The sequence below is a fragment of the Elgaria multicarinata genome, chromosome 11 (genome assembly GCF_023053635.1).
Source record: "Elgaria multicarinata webbii isolate HBS135686 ecotype San Diego chromosome 11, rElgMul1.1.pri, whole genome shotgun sequence".
Taxonomy (NCBI): Eukaryota; Metazoa; Chordata; class Lepidosauria; order Squamata; family Anguidae; genus Elgaria; species Elgaria multicarinata.
Window position 1 is genome coordinate 36,913,660 of NC_086181.1, and position 15,983 is coordinate 36,929,642.

The 15,983-nt window shown below is 43.9% G+C and overlaps 2 protein-coding genes across 2 annotated transcripts; both read left to right on the forward strand.

Annotated features, from left to right (window-relative positions):
- The first annotated feature begins 6,859 nt into the window (after positions 1 to 6,859).
- LOC134405719 (olfactory receptor 11G2-like) lies at positions 6,860 to 7,798 on the forward strand. The gene has a single exon (XM_063136966.1). The coding sequence runs from the start codon at positions 6,860 to 6,862 to the stop codon at positions 7,796 to 7,798; it is 939 nt and encodes a 312-aa protein (XP_062993036.1).
- Positions 7,799 to 13,227: 5,429 nt separating this feature from the next.
- Positions 13,228 to 14,166, forward strand: LOC134405720 (olfactory receptor 11G2-like). Its single transcript, XM_063136967.1, has one exon. The coding sequence runs from the start codon at positions 13,228 to 13,230 to the stop codon at positions 14,164 to 14,166; it is 939 nt and encodes a 312-aa protein (XP_062993037.1).
- Positions 14,167 to 15,983: the final 1,817 nt, after the last annotated feature.

The following is a 15,983-nucleotide window of genomic DNA, read 5'->3' on the forward strand; positions in this document are numbered from 1 at the left end:
AAAGGCAGGGTATAAATGTAACAGATAAGTAATAAATAAATGCATGCTTCTGAAACCATCACATATTCTCCCCCTGTTCTCCTTTCCTTTCCTTTCTTGTTTTCCCTTCATCAATTTTTGGATTGAATGATCTTTGGGGGCAGAGTAGTCTGTGAAGTGCCATGGATGCTCTCTCTCTCTCTCTCTCTCTCTCTCTCTCTCTCTCTCTCTCTCTCTCTCTCTCTCTCTTTCCACACACACACACACACACACACACATCATTCTCCGCCATTAACCTTGTCTATATTTGTTTCATTCCATGGATGGAACCAGTGAATTACAATTCCTTTTTAACTTCTCTCTCTCTCTCTCTCTCTCTCTCTCTCTCTCTCTCTCTCTCTCTCTCTCTCTCTCTCTCACACACACACACACACACACACACACACACACACGGGAATGATAAGAAAGAGCTATGCATGGGTTGCACTTGCATTTCAATTGCCAGGTATGTTGAATCATTATTATTATTATTATTATTATTATTATTATTATTATTATTATTTATATAGCACCATCAATGTACATGGTGCTGTACAGATTACACAGTAAATAGCAAGACCCTGCCGCAAGCTCTGCTCTCTGTTGAGACAAAGGGACCACCAAACACCTTGAAAACAAGGGTCATCCCATTTTCGGTTAGTAAAGGTATTAAATGACACTTTACAGTCATTCAGTACCTTTTATAAAATAGAGGTTCTGTCTTTGGAAGAATTTCATGAACCCTTTGGCTTAATAGTTAAGCTGAAATCAGGGATGCAGCTGCAAATCACACATATTTGTTGATGATCCTGTCCCACCTCTCACCCACGTCTCTCTGAACCTGGTTTATTTTTAATTATCTATCAACATTTCCTTGACACTGTGCCACTAGGGGATGATGGGAGTTGTCATTTAACACACCTGGAGGGTGGCATGTTAGGGAAGGATGTTCTAGAATACTGCATCCATTTCATTCCACCCTTTTATGTTTTGAATCCCTGGTTTCCATCTTACCTTGGGAATGATTGCCATTTCTGGACCCCAGTAGGCTTCCAAGTGGTGCTCCATCCAGGAGAAGGCACATTATAAATGTCATGTCAGGAATGGGGATGTTGTGGTTTCCTTTGTCTTGTGGTGCTGAGAGGACATCTTCATGGGTGGAAAAGGACAAAATGAGGTTGGAGGGGGTATCTGTATGCCTGTCAAATCTTGAATGCTAGTGTTAAGCATTTGGTGACACTGGGGAACACATCCCTCAAGAACCAGCATCATTAGCCAATAACCCCAGAAGGTTATCTCCTTGGTGACACGTTGCTATCTTCTACCATGGCAAAGCACTCTCAATTTCCACAGATAATCATTGTTTTGCCTCCTCCCACCCCTCTGCTAAGTGTGGGCCATTTTGAGCTATCAAATGGATTGATTGTGTTATGGAGAGGAGGTTCTGTGGTGTCACTTGGAATGTTACAAAGGAATATCCGACTAAAACAAAAACAAGGCCTTGGAGATACTCCCCCAAGAGAGGAGTGTCCTGTTTAATACACAGATTATTTATTTATTTAGGTGCCAAGTGTGTGTGTGTTTATTCGTTCATTCTGAGTGGCTTATAGAAAAGAAAGAAGAAGAAAAACAAATACAACATTGAAAAAAAATACAATAATTAAAAACAGAAAACAATAAAAATGCAGCATAATGCAACTAAGAATCAAGTGCCTGAATTTGCTCCCCCTCTCCTGCTTTCCAATCTCCTTTCCTTTTGTGTCATGTTTTTTAGATTGTAAGCTTGTGGGCAGGGACTATCTTAAGAAATATTTTTGGCTAAAGGGCAGGATAAAAGTACTATAATAAAATACATAAATAAATAATAAAAAAACACCACATTCCCTTAAATACATATAGCTCAAATTAAAAACACGATGAGAGTCCTATATAGTTTATTTAAAAGTGAATGTAAAAATACATTAAAATGATGAGAGTCGTAGATAGTTTATATAAAACCTGTTGCTGAAAACACCATAAAACACCAGCTGAACCTCTCTTGAGAAGGCTTTTCCTCTGCCAAGGTGCCATCATAGAGAAGGCCCTGCCCTTAGTTGCGACCTGCCTTAGAGGATCTTAAGGTTATATGGGAAAAATCAATCTCTTAGATAACTTGGTCTCAAGCCATTAAGGGCTTTATAGATTAAGCCAGGCACTTTATATCGGGCCCAGAAATGGACTGGTTGCCAGTTTAGCTGGTAAAGCACTGGCATATATGATTGAAACACCCAGTCCCTTCTAATACATTTGTGGCTCTACTTTGAACCGACTGTAGTTTCTGGTCTGTTTTTAAAGGCAGTATCACCTATTGCAATAGTCTAAAGGAGAGAGGTGACCAGAACATGGGTAACTGTGGCCAAGCAATCTCTATCCAGGTATGGTATGCTGTGCAGCTGTGCTATGGGCAGCTGTGCTATGTCTTTTGCAGTGAACTCTTGCAAAGAAATCATTCAAGTTCTCTGCAATCTCCTTTGCATGTTTACTAGGGCTCTGCACGGACCCCCTGAACCGCTTCGTGGCCCAATCCAGAACTTCTGGATCGGGCCCGAACCGCTTCCGGTCGATCCGACCCTTCCCCACTTTGCTCTGCAGAGTGAGATCTGGAGGGGTGGATTGAGATTTTGCCCCCCCCTTCCCTACTTACTTGCCTCTGCGGCGGACGGTGGAGGTAGGTAAGAGGGGAAGGGGGGACAAAATGGGGGCTGAATAAGCCCCCCTCCCCCCTGCCCCCTTACCTGGCTCTGCCACCGTCGCTGCACGGACTGTGGTGGTGGTGCCAGGTGAGCCCCTCTCCCCCCCCACGTACCTGCGTTCGGAGCTCCGGAACGAGGTGAACCGCTTTGTCTCCGCAGCTCCCCCGACCCAATTCGGATCCACCTTTGGCGGAGGCGAATTGGGCTGCTCCGTTCCCGCTTCTACGACCTGAAACGGAGCAGAGCACAGCCCTAATGTTTACTCAGAAGTAAACCCCACTGAATTCAATACAGCTTCTTCTCAACTGTTTATATGATTGCAGCCTTAGCATTAATTCTAGCTGTTCTATACTCATTCTTTCTCTTGTTTTGGATTTCCTTTCTCTCTGCTTTCTCCTCTCCACTTTCTTTATCTTCTTTGTACAGTAATACAGCCTCTTTTCAGTTCTTCCCAGAACTGGCTTTTGTTTTCCATTGACTTTCCCCCCCTCACATTCTATGCCACTATCCTCACTTGTCTTGCATTTGATAATGACATCTGGGTGGGCATTATGTACTTAATAATACAGTGTCTCATATATTCCTTTCTGGTATGCAGCTATATCCACCTGCCTCCACATTTTTAGAATTCTGAGTACATAAGCAGAAATTTTGTTGCTGGGCAATTGGTGAACAGGTACTTAGTACACATAGCACTGTTTGCAAATACAAGAAATATTCAGGACTATTGATAGATATTGTAAAGGCTGAAGGATGACTCCTTTGCCCTCTGACTCTATACTCTTCTTCAGGATGCCAAAGACAAAAAAACTACTGGTAAACTCTATTTTTTACCACTGAGACTGTAAAACAATGTACATCACACAAGTAAGTAAAGAGGGTGTGGCACATTGGGGTGGAGAGCACACAAGATGTGCGTAGCACACAAACATCCATGACCACAGAGGGTCTCCCAACTATTCTCTGAAATATGGGAAAACGGTGTACTGGCTTAACAACCTTCCCTTACACAACAGTTTGCAGTGGAGTTATCCAGTATACAGAAATTATCCAGATGTGGGGGCCTTTATTAGCCACGGCACCCCTCCAATCCAAGTGAGATGTCTCCAAACATTGGAGAAAACCACAGGGAGTACATTTCCATTTTGTTGAAGGAGGAGCACTCTTGTCCACTTATGAGTAGAACCACCAGCCAAAAAAACCACCAGAAGGTAACTTATCCCTCACTTAAACTCTGAGGGAATGGTGAACAGAGGATGGAGGTGACAGATGATACCAGCGGCCCTACCAGGAAAAAAAAAGTTCCAATCTTCTGTCCTCACAAACCTTGACTCTACCACACCACTGGCCACAAGTACTCCAAGGTTTGGAGAGCACTCAAGCATCCATGGGCACAAAAGTTCTCCTCACTCTCCTCTAAAATATGGGGAAACTATATGCTGGCTTTCCAGCCTTTTCTTAACCATTTACCATGGAATCTCCCAGACACAGGGAACACAAGAATTATCCAGATGCCGTGGTCTTTATTTGTCACTGTATTCTCTCCAGCCCATGTAAGATTCCTTCCATACTTCGGGGGAAATGATGGAGAGTACAGCCACTTTTGTTTTTTTAAGTGGGGGCATTGTGGTCCACTTATTAGTGCCACCAGGGAAGCACTCATTGCTCATTCTTCCTTTCAGGAGAAAAGCTGGGGCATACAGAACAGAACAAACAGTACTCAAAGAGAATGAGATCAAGAGACATGCATTACAAATCTTTCGATTGGCAGGGTACAAGTTTGACATGAGTGAAATTACCAATGGAAGACTATGGCCATAGCTAGACCTAAGGTTTATCCCTGGATCGTCCAGGGGTCAAACCTGTTCATCTAGTTGACACACAGGGCATCCAGTGCTCAGACAGGGGCGAACCCTGGATGATCCCAGGATAAACCTTAGGTCTAGCTGTGACCTGAGACTTGGGGCATGGGTAACATCCTATCTCAAAACTGATCTTGGCAACCACAAACGAGCACAAAGTCACAGGTCTAAACCACTCTTGCTGCCCCCTTCCTAATTATTGATGGTCTCCATGCCATTTTTCCCACAGGCGAGTAGGAGCCACTCAACATGGATGGAGGCAAGGATGTCCATGCACAAAGGCAACAGTGTGAAAGGACAGAATGCAAGGAGCTACAATAATGTCTTCTATATGAGTATCTTTTGTGGCTACATAGAAGCCTTATTGTCATGATCAGGCCTGTTCCCCTTAGTGTGGGGAAAGGAGTTTCAGGCTATCAATCAGAATCAAATGCTGAAGCAGAAGAAACAGGACTACACAGGAAATGGGGAGGAGATTCTTCTAGGTTCATCACTAGCCAGGGATGAATCTTCACCAGACCTTATCATTGAAAACGTTAACAGCTCAGAGTCTGTAGGAATTAAGCAATCCTCAGAGGGGGAAGGCACTTCAGAGTTGGCCAATCCTAGAGTCCGCCGCAGATTCAAACAGGTGGAGCTAAAAGAAGGCGAAAGGCGATTGGCTCGACTAGCTTCTTGCCATAGGCTTCTTCAGAGGAACCTTCCCTGAAATTAAAGGGACTCAGGGAAGAGGACTTCGCTTTTGTTGAAAGGACTTAGGCTACAGCTAGACCTAAGGTTTATCCTGGGATCATCCAGGGTTCGCCCCTGCCTGAGCACTGGATCCCCTGTGTGTCACCTAGATGAACAGGTTTGACCCCTGGACAATCCAGGGATAAACCTTAGGTCTAGCTGTGGCCTTAGTTAGCCAAGTTTTAGCCTAGAGCAAAGTTCCTAGTGTTTAAACTCTCTTTAGATGCAAAGCGATGTTTATTTGTCTTGCACTGCAACAGGAGGGCTTGGAAATATGACACTTATTACATTTTAATCAAATTCAGGTGCTTTATTTTCTGACTAAGATTCAGCAACTTAATGTTCACATCCAACATTCTTAATAGTTAATGAGATAACCCTTAGGCTGTTTTATTGTAGTGTCCCTGATTACACAACCATTTTATACTAAAGGTTGTAACCAACATATTTCTTTTTCTCCAAAATGAGTGATTGTGTTAGACTGTTACGCATGATCTTTGTTTTTGTTGTCTGCATATTTAAATCTATTTCAGAATAAACTTCCATTTTAAGAAGAGGAGAGGAAAATACAAAAATCAGGTGGGTCTCTTCAACCCGTTTGTATGACTCATTACATTGGAAGGCAAAGTTATTTGAAATTACTGTCTCTTCAGCAATCCTGGGGGAGTTTTTATTTTGTTGCAAAGCAGCAATACCCTCAGTAGGCCAGTCCTCAAGGGCCATTGCTTTGTTACATGAAAGCTTCAGCAAACCTTTTATATGACTCAAGGTCAGTGGTTAACCAACAAATAAGCCATCGCGGCTTGCCCTACAATTCTCTTTTCTCTCCACCACCAAGGCCAACACTTACGAAGAAGAAAATGCACATTTCAACTGCCAGAACTTTGTCTGCAACATGGTTGGAGCATCTTTCAATGGACTACCCTCGTACAGAAATCATGGTTTATTATCAATTCAAAAGGGGATGCGATAAGCATTTTAGAAAGCTTGATTTGCTAAGATGCAACCTCTGAAGCACAAACTGAAAGATTCTGGTACTTTCTCGTTCCCTGGAAGATGAAGACTTTATTAATAGAAACCTGTATTGCTTTTTGTACTTCGTTAACCAGAAGATAGTCATGGTGAGTCAGAAATACAACTGAAATGGATGGGGTGGGACGATCTTTGGCCAAATTTTGGTAGCCATGCGTTGCTACTGGGTGATGGATTTTTGCAAAGAAGTCTGGACCAGGGGCTGATAGTGGAAACAAATACATTTTGAAGAAAGGCTGCATTCTCAGCTGCATACAATTGACATTGTGTATCTACTCAAGTATCCTCACTATGAACAATTGCTGACGCTAAACGTAAAGCTACTGGTTCTTATTTCAGAAACCATTGCATGGTCCGAGCACAGGACAGCTCATTCCATGTAAACATGCTTCATCCAGTCCAAGCAGACAGCTTACCATAGAATACCATTGAACAATTAAAGATTCGCCTCTTCACAGACTAATTTCACAGACTAAGCTCCAGATGGAGCTTTTTAACGGGACCACAGTGCAGGAATTTATTCTGCTGGGCTTTAGAGTTGGGCAACAGGGACGCCTGCTTCTCTTGATCTTCATCACTGCTGTCTACACCCTGACTTTGGCTGAGAACTTCATCATCATCATGTTAGTAACTCAAGATGCACGCTTGTCCCACCTCCCCATGTACATCCTGCTGAGCAACTTCTCATGGCTGGAGATGTGTTACGTGAGTTCCACTGTGCCCCGGATGCTCTTTGACCTATCCTTCCCAGGTGGTGCCATATCCTTCCATGCCTGCTTCTTCCAGTTTTACATCTTCTTCTCACTAGGTACTACTGAATGCCTCTTCCTATCAGCCATGGCCCTAGATCGTTATTTGGCCATCTGCCGACCACTGCACTATCCACGAATTATGTCCCAAGATAACTGTTATGCCCTAGTAGCTGCTTGTTGGATCGTTGGCTTCCTATGGTACCTTGCACCTGTTTTTTTGATCTCCAGGTTGTCGTTCTGTGGTGGCAACACCCTTGATCACTTTGTGTGTGACTCTGGCCAACTCCTAGCCTTGGCCTGCCCCCCACTGGGGTACCTCCCCCTCTTCTGCTACACCATCACCTCTTCTATGATTCTAGTTACCTTTCTATTCATTGTGATCTCTTATGTGGGTATAGTTGTCACCCTGGTGAAAACATCTGGCCAAAACACTGGAATCAAAGGCTTTTCTACAGTCTCTTCCCATCTAGCAGTGGTGACACTCTTCTATGGATCTGTAGCCACTATGTATATAGGACACAGTGGAGAAAGTCATAGTGAGAAATCTAAAGTGATGACTCTCTTCTACACTGCTGTTGCCCCTCTGCTTAACCCCTTGATCTACTGTCTCAGGAATGATCAGGTGAAACAAGCATTTGTCAGGTTTTTGAGAAAGAAAAGGTTGAATTAGGAAAAGGAAGGGATGTTATCCTTAGTGAATGTTTTATCTGTCTATTTTTTTCCATAGGGATAGCTGCCAAAAGTGGGAGAATGGGCTGTGTTGTGGGATTAATGCTCCTGATGGTGGTACGCCTACTTCTAAAAAAGCCCTCCCTGGATCCCCTGGATCTTAATCATAGAATCATAGAATCATAGAATAGCAGAGTTGGAAGGGGCCTACAAGGCCATCGAGTCCAACCCCCTGCTCAATGCAGGAATCCACCCTAAAGCATCCCCGACAGATGCTTGTCCAGCTGCCTCTTGAATGCCTCTAGTGTGGGAGAGCCCACAACCTCCCTAGGTAGCTGATTCCATTGTCGCACTGCTCTAACAGTCAGGAAGTTTTTCCTGATGTCCAGCCGGAATCTGGCTTCCTTTAACTTGAGCGCGTTATTCCGTGTCCTGCACTCTGGGAGGATCGAGAAGAGATCCTGGCCCTCCTCTGTGTGACAACCTTTTAAGTATTTGAAGAGTGCTATCATGTCTCCCCTCAATCTTCTCTTCTCTATAATAACTATAGACCAATATAAAATCTACCATTTTGAGATAAGGTGATTGAGAGGGCGGTTGCAAACCAACTCCAAGCAGTTTTGGATGACACAGATTAGAGCAGGATATGGAGTTGAGACAGCTGTGGTCGCCTTAGCGGATGATCTACGCCTGAGTATTGACAGGGTGTGTGTGTCCCTGCTGGTACTTTTGGATCTCTCAGCGGCTTTTGATACCATTGACCATGGTATCCTTCTGGATCACCTGATGGGATTGGGAATCGGGGGCTCTGTGCTTCAGTGGTTCCGGTCCTACCTCTCGGGCAGGTTCCAGATGGTGATGCTTGGGGATAGCTGCTCCTCAAAGAAGGAGCTGCTGCGTGGTATACCACAAGGTGCTATCCTTTCCCCAATGCTATTTAATATTTACATGAAACTGCTGTGAGAGATCATCCAGAGGCATGGGGCAGGGTGCTATCAGTATGCTGATGACACCCAAATATATTTCTCCATGCCTTCAGGTAAGGATAGTGTGTCTCCTCTGAATGAATGCTTAGAAGCGGTAATGGGCTGGATGAGGAAAAACAAACTGAAGCAGAATCCAGACAAGACGGAGGTGCTTGCTGTCAAAGGCCACAACCTGGGTTTGGTGGTGTGTCAACTGGTTCCGGATGGGGCTACACTCCCCCTGAAAGACTGTGTTCGCAGCTTGGAGGTGCTTCTGGATCCATCGCTCCAAATGACAGCCCAGATAGATGCGACAGCCAGGAGTGCCTACTATCAGCTTTGACTGATACGCCAGCTGCGTCTGGAAGGGTGACTACCTGGGAACCCAATATACATTTGATTCCAGCAATGAGCAGGGGGTTGGACTCGATGGCCTTGTAGGCACCTTCCAACTCTACTATTCTATGATTTTATGAAGTGCATTGGTAACTGTTGGGGCACAATCCACATTCCATATACCACTTTCATAGTATTATTTCCTGCTTTTTATTCCACATTCATAATGACTTGAAGATTGCAGATTATATGAGACCCCCAGGAATAGATATTTAGCAAGGTATTTGGATCAAATGGCCCACAGCACAGACGGGGACAAAATCGTCCATCTTCCCACAATGAATTCTATATTGTTGAATCTAGCCTATTTTGCAGTGAATGTGGCAAAAATCAGGAAAGCCTTTTTGAATAAAGATGTACTTTAAGAACTATGATAATTCAAATGGCGTCCTATCAGAAACCATATGTAGAATAATACTATGTAATATAATGTAATATATGTATTGATGTATTTGTTGTATTTGATTTTATATATGACTTGTATTCGGCTAAAACCCATTCAGGGTTGCCATAATAATAAAATGACAGTCTCTTAGAAATGCAATAACCAGGAGAAGGAGTGGGAGATGCACAGACAGCTCACAACATCATCAAAATGTCCCATGAACTTCCATTAGTGGCTAGTCACGGGCATGCTATAAATCGCTCATTCAAAGCAGCCCAATATTTTGTTGATGGAAAATCTCGCTGCCACCACCCCATATACAAACAGCTACTGGGAGGATTGCAGAAGTGAGGGGTAGGCAACATAGTGCCTCCAGGCTCCAATGTACTCCCAAATACCTTTCTTGGCACTGGCCAAAGAGCCCTACCACTACTACTTCTAAAAAGGAAGAAAAATAATACATTTTCATAGCATCAGTTGGGATCACTCTGAAATAGTTTTCTGTTGCTACTGAAAACTGTGGAGTTTTTTAATATGTTGGGTTTCAGATCCCATCCCTGCCTTGTACTCAGTTATTAGGCACAAGTCCTTTGCCACATCGTCCATGGCAGCCATTTTATGGTGGTGCTCAGGAACTTTTAGCAAATTCTTAAATAAAACTATGGGCTGAAGAAGGTAGGCTACCCTTGACCTAAGCTCAAAGGGAATGATGATGTATGGAAGGTGGAAGCAGCAGATGGCAACAGTACCCCTGCTTTCAGAAACAACCCCCCCCCAAACCCACCATCCAAACTCCAGTGTCCCGTCCATAGAAGTCCTGGCTCTACCACAACACTACCCACAAGCACTCCAAAATTTGCAGAGCACTCAAACACTTATGGACCCCAAAAGTCTCCCAGCTCTCCTCTAAAATATGGAAAAACTCTATGCTGGCTTACCAACTTTTTCTTAAACAATTTGCCATGGAATTTCTCATACATGGGGAACAAAAGAATTATCCAGATTCAATGGCCACTGTATCCCCTCTAACCTAGGTAAGATCCTTCCAAACATTGGGGAAAATGATGGAGAGTACACCACCATTTATTTATTTTAAAAAAGAAGGGGCCCTATATTTCGCTGGTCAGTACTACCAGGCAAACACTCATGACGCATTCTTTCTTGCAGGAGAAATGTCTGGGCACCCAGAACAGAACAAACATTACTTGAAGAGACTGAGACTGAGGGCCTTGCTAGACCATGGGTTAGCCCGGGCTAACACCCGGGCTTGCCCCTGCGCATTCAGATGACACACAGGGGCTGCCGGGCTCAGGCAGGGGTCAACCTTGCCTGGGCCTGGGGTATCTGGCTACAGTTGTAGCCCAGTATTTCCCACAGTCTCAGGCTGAGTTAGAGACCGCGAGTGTGTAGCCGGTTACCGCAATTGCGGTCCCCGGTTACCGCAATTACACGTGAGTAGCTGGGAAAAGCGGCGGATGGGGTGCAGTGCTCTGCAGGAGCACTGGGCCCATCGGAGCTGGGGGGAGCTGGGGGGGGGAAAGATTGGAGCCGGGGGGAGATGGGGGGGAAGATTGGAGATGGGGGAGATGGGGGGGAAGATTGGAGCCAGGGGGGAATCAAAGTGAGGGGGAGAGCGGGGAACTCCTTTTTTTTTTTAAAAAAAAACTTGCCTTAAGCGGTGGTGCGCTCCTGCGCATACATCCCCTTTAAAACGAAAAAAATGGCGGATGCGATGGGGCTTTTGTGCAGCCCGTTGCATCTAATGTGTGGAAAGGAGCGACAGCCCGCACTACTTCTAGTGCACGTTGGCCACTCCTCAGCACCGGATAATGCGGTAGGTCTAGCAAGGTCCTGAGACATTTCCATTGGGAATCTTTCCATTTGGTGGGTAGAAATATGACAGGAGTGAAATTATAAATGGAAGAGTGATTTGGGGATATGGCAACACCCTTCCTATAACATTTATTTATTTATTTATTTATTTATAAAACATTTGTTCCCCACCCTACATCATTGGGATCTCAGGGCAGCGTACAGATAAAATCAATTCAAACATGACTATGACAACCATAAGTGAGTACCAAGTCACAGGACTAGACCTCTCTAGCTGCTGCCCATAATTCATGTCTTTCTCCATGTCATCCTTATCTTCCCAGAGGCAACCAGGCAGCTACTCAAAACGGAAGGAGACAAGGATGTCCTTGCACAGAGGCAGGAGTGTGATAGGCCAGAGGCCTTGGACACCAAACATCCCCCAAATGAGCACCGCTTTTGGCTACACGGTATCCTTTGATCACATTCCAATTGAATTCAGATGCTTTATTTTCTTATTAAGATCCAGCAACATAATATTGACATCCAAATACTCTTAAGAGTTAATGACATACTCCATAGGCTGTTTTACTGGAATTGTCCACTTGCATATCCATGTTTACTAAATATTGTAACCAATGCATTTTCTTTTCTCCCCAATAAGTAACTGTGTTTTGTTGTTGTGCATGTTGACTTTATTCCAAAATAAAATTCCATGTTAAAAGGGGAAAGGGGGAATGTGAAAATCAGACGGTTCTGTTCCACCTATTTGGAGGGCTTATTACATAGGAAAACAAAGTTATTTTAAATTACGGTTTCTTCAGCAATCTCTGAGGGGTGATTTCATTGCACAGCAGAACCAGCCTCGATGGACTAGTTCCCAAGGGCCATTCCTTTGTTAGATGAAAGCTTAAGCAAGCCTTTAAAAAAACTGACTCAAGCTCACTGCATAACCCACAACCAAGCTGTCCAAGCTCACCCTACAATGCAGCCTCTTCTCTCTGTACCACCACAGGTCAACTTTGAGGGGCATAATACAAAGAAGAAAACTTGCTCTTCCGTCCCTGAAATTTTGCCTTCTGTGTGTCTCTGGCTGGGTGGAGCATGTTGCTATATGCTACTCTGGTACATAAATCTTGGTTTATAGCCAACTCAAAAGATGAGAGGAGGGCTCAATTTGCTAATCTGTGACCTCTGAAGGACAACCTGAAAGATGAGGACTTTACCAATAGACGTGTGTATTGTTGTTTTGTACATATTTAACCCCCAGATAGCTAGGTCAAGGCAGAAAGTCAACTGAGATGCATTGGGGTGGGAGTGGGGGAATCTCTGGTCAATTTTTGATGAATTGTCAGCAGCTGATGGCTACTGGGATTTTGCAAAGAGGACAGCACTGGGGGCTCATCCAGGAAACAGGTTTGCATTGAGTGCACCCTCAGCATTGTTGCAAACACAATTACTCACTGTCATGGTGGGTATTCAGATATCTTCACCATGACCAACTGCTGCTTCTAAATGTGAAACATGTCAGTGGATGAAGAGAGTTCAAATAAAGAGAAATATATCAAGGAACGCTAAAGTAAGAGTATCCTTCTCTTATTGGTGTCTCACTTATGACAATGTTACTTATTGCTATAAAGAATGAATTACAAGATAACAACCCAGCAATTCTTCAGCCATACTGGCTTCCTTCTTTTGCAAATTAACAGCCTTATGGTTCTTATTTCAGAAGCCATTGTATGGCCCAAGTATGAGGAAAACTCATACCATATCAACATGCTTCATCCATAACAAGCATCAGACAGTATAACGTAGATTACCATAGAAAAAGTTAAAATCAGCCTGTTCCCAGGCTGGTTCTGTGTGCTCCAGATGGATCTTCATAATGGGACCACAGTGCAGGAATTTATTCTGCTGGGCTTCAGAGTTGGGCAACAGGGGCGCCTTCTTCTCCTGACCTTCTTCACAGCTGCCTACACCCTGACTTTGGCTGAGAACTTCATCATCATCATGCTAGTAACTCAAGATGCTCACTTGTCCCATCTCCCCATGTACATCCTGCTGAGCAACTTCTCATGGCTGGAAATATGTTATGTAAGTTCCACTATGCCACGGATACTCTTTGACCTATCCTTCCCAGGTGGTGTCATCTCCTTCCATGCCTGCTTCCTCCAGTTTTACGTCTTCTTCTCACTTGGCACCAGTGAATGCTTCTTCCTCTCAGCCATGGCCCTAGATCGCTATCTGGCCATCTGCCATCCACTGCGCTACCCACAAATTATGACCCCAAATTTCTGCTATGTCCTAGTGGCTGCTTGTTGGGCCATTGGCTTCCTATGGTATGTTGTGCCGGTGTTTTTGATCTCCAGGTTGTCCTTCTGTGGTTCGAACACGATTGATCACTTTGCGTGTGACTCTGCTGAACTCCTGGCCTTGGCCTGCCCCCCACTGGGGTACCTCCCCCTCTTCTGCTACATCATCACTTCTTTTCTAATTCTGGCTACCTTTCTGTTCATTGCGGTCTCATATGTAGGTATAGTTTTCACCCTGGTGAAAACATCTAGCCAAAGCAGTGGTATCAAGGGCTTTTCTACAGTCTCTTCCCATCTAGCTGTTGTGACACTCTTCTATGGGTCTGTAGCTGCTATGTATATAGGACACAGTGGAGAAAGTCATACTGAGAACACTAAAATGATCACTCTCTTCTACTCTGAGGTTGCCCCTTTGCTTAACCCCCTGATCTACTGTCTCAGGAATGATCAGGTGAAGCAAGCACTTGTCAAGTTTTTGAGAAAGAAGGGGTTAATTTAGGGAAAGCAGTGGGCGTTATCTGCAGTAAATGCTGGATCTGTTTATTTATTTTCTGTACAATTAGCTGCTGAAGGTGGAAGGGTGGGCTGGATTGTGGAGATAGTGCTCCCATTCTGATGCATTTTAAAAGGTTTTACTTCTTACTTCATAGCATTGGCAGTAGTAATTTCACATTACTAACAGTGGTAGTAGTAGCCTGCAGCAATAGAAGCAGTTTTTCTCAGCAGCCTCAGCCATTCCACCCCCACGACCACCAAAGTTCTTTACTATGCCTAAGTCATGGTTCCACATAGTAGTGGAGCTAGTTATTATTACTCACCTCACCTTTGTGTGCTTTTGTCAAGTTCTTGTTGTGTGAGCTATCTGTTTATGTCCTTACATGAATGGTTTTATACTTTATATAATGTATTTTAATAGTTTTTAATTTTGTGTGTGAACCACCCAGAGAGCTTCAGCTAAGGGATGGTATAGAAATGTGGTAGAGTCATTAATGATCTACAGGAGGAATTTACAGTGGTGCTACTGCACCCCATGCATGGGCGTGACACATGACAGTACCCCAAACCTGTTTCAGTCCCAGTTTTTCTTGCTGTAAACCCATATTTTTGCAAAGTCCCTTTGTGAAGGATTTCCCTTGCATTTCGACTTCCAGGTGTTTTGGGATTCAGTGTGTCCTAAATGTGCAGCATGACTGGGGGACGGGGCAGGGGGGAGAAAAATGTGGAATGATCTCCGACTGTGGAATGATCTCCACGCTGAGGCTCGCCTGGTGCCAACACTGTTATCTTTCAGGCGCCAGGTCAAGACTTTTCTCTTCTCCCAGGCATTTAACACCATTTAACAACGCTAAGTTTGTTTTTTTAACGGACCTCAGAACTGTTGTTTTCAAATGGATACTGTTGTTTTAAAGTTTTTGATGGTTTTAAATTTTGTGTATTTTTAATGTTTACTGTTTTTAACTTTTGTAAACCGCCCAGAGAGCTTCGGCTATGGGGCGGTATATAAATGTAATAAATAAATAAATAAATAAATAAATAAAAATGACTTCAGAGGAATGGAAAGTTTCTGTTAGGAAAGTTCGACCCTAAGGGGAGGAGGTAGGCCCTTCCTTTCAGCTTCAGCTGCCGCTGACCAAGAACTACGTTCTGGTTTTTTAAGTAGGGTTTGCTAGTCTGGCTTACTCCTGAGAAGGTTGCTTTTGTGAGGACTTAAAAGAAAAACCATATCCGCTCTTCCACACAACCACATCTATATATGGAGAGCCAGTGTGGTGTAGTGGCTAAGGTGTTGGACTGGGAGTCAGGAGATCCGGGTTCTAGTTCCCACTTGGCTATGGAAACCCACTGGGTGACTTTGGGCCAGTCACAGACTCTCAGCTCAACCTACTTCGCAGGGTTGTTGTTGTGAGGATAACATGGAGAGGAGGAGGGATTATGTATGTCGCCTTGGGTTCCTTGGAGGAGAAAAGGCGGGATATAAATGTAATAAATAAAATAAAAATAAATAAAAAATAAATATAAGCTTAAGGAAGGAAACTTCCCATTGTCCCAGTTAACCTTTTGACTTCACCCTCCCCTGAGCAAGATTGGATGTTTTCTTTTTCTTTTGGATTTGTTTTTAAATGATGTTTGCTAATAATACTTACTCCTGAAAAAGTCAGTAAGTTGCTTTTGGGATGACTTCTTCTTCTTTTCTTTTTTTTAAAAATCCTGGCTTTGGATACCATCCACCATGGTATCCTTCTGGAACGACTGGCTGAGTTGGGAGTGGGAGGCACTGCATTGCAGTGGTTCCGCTCCTACTAGGCGGGTCGGCTC

Coding starts and splice junctions, on each gene's coding strand:
- LOC134405719 (XM_063136966.1), top strand. CDS start 6,860: ATGGAGCTTTTTAACGGGACCACAGTGCAGGAATTTATTCTGCTGGGC.
- LOC134405720 (XM_063136967.1), top strand. CDS start 13,228: ATGGATCTTCATAATGGGACCACAGTGCAGGAATTTATTCTGCTGGGC.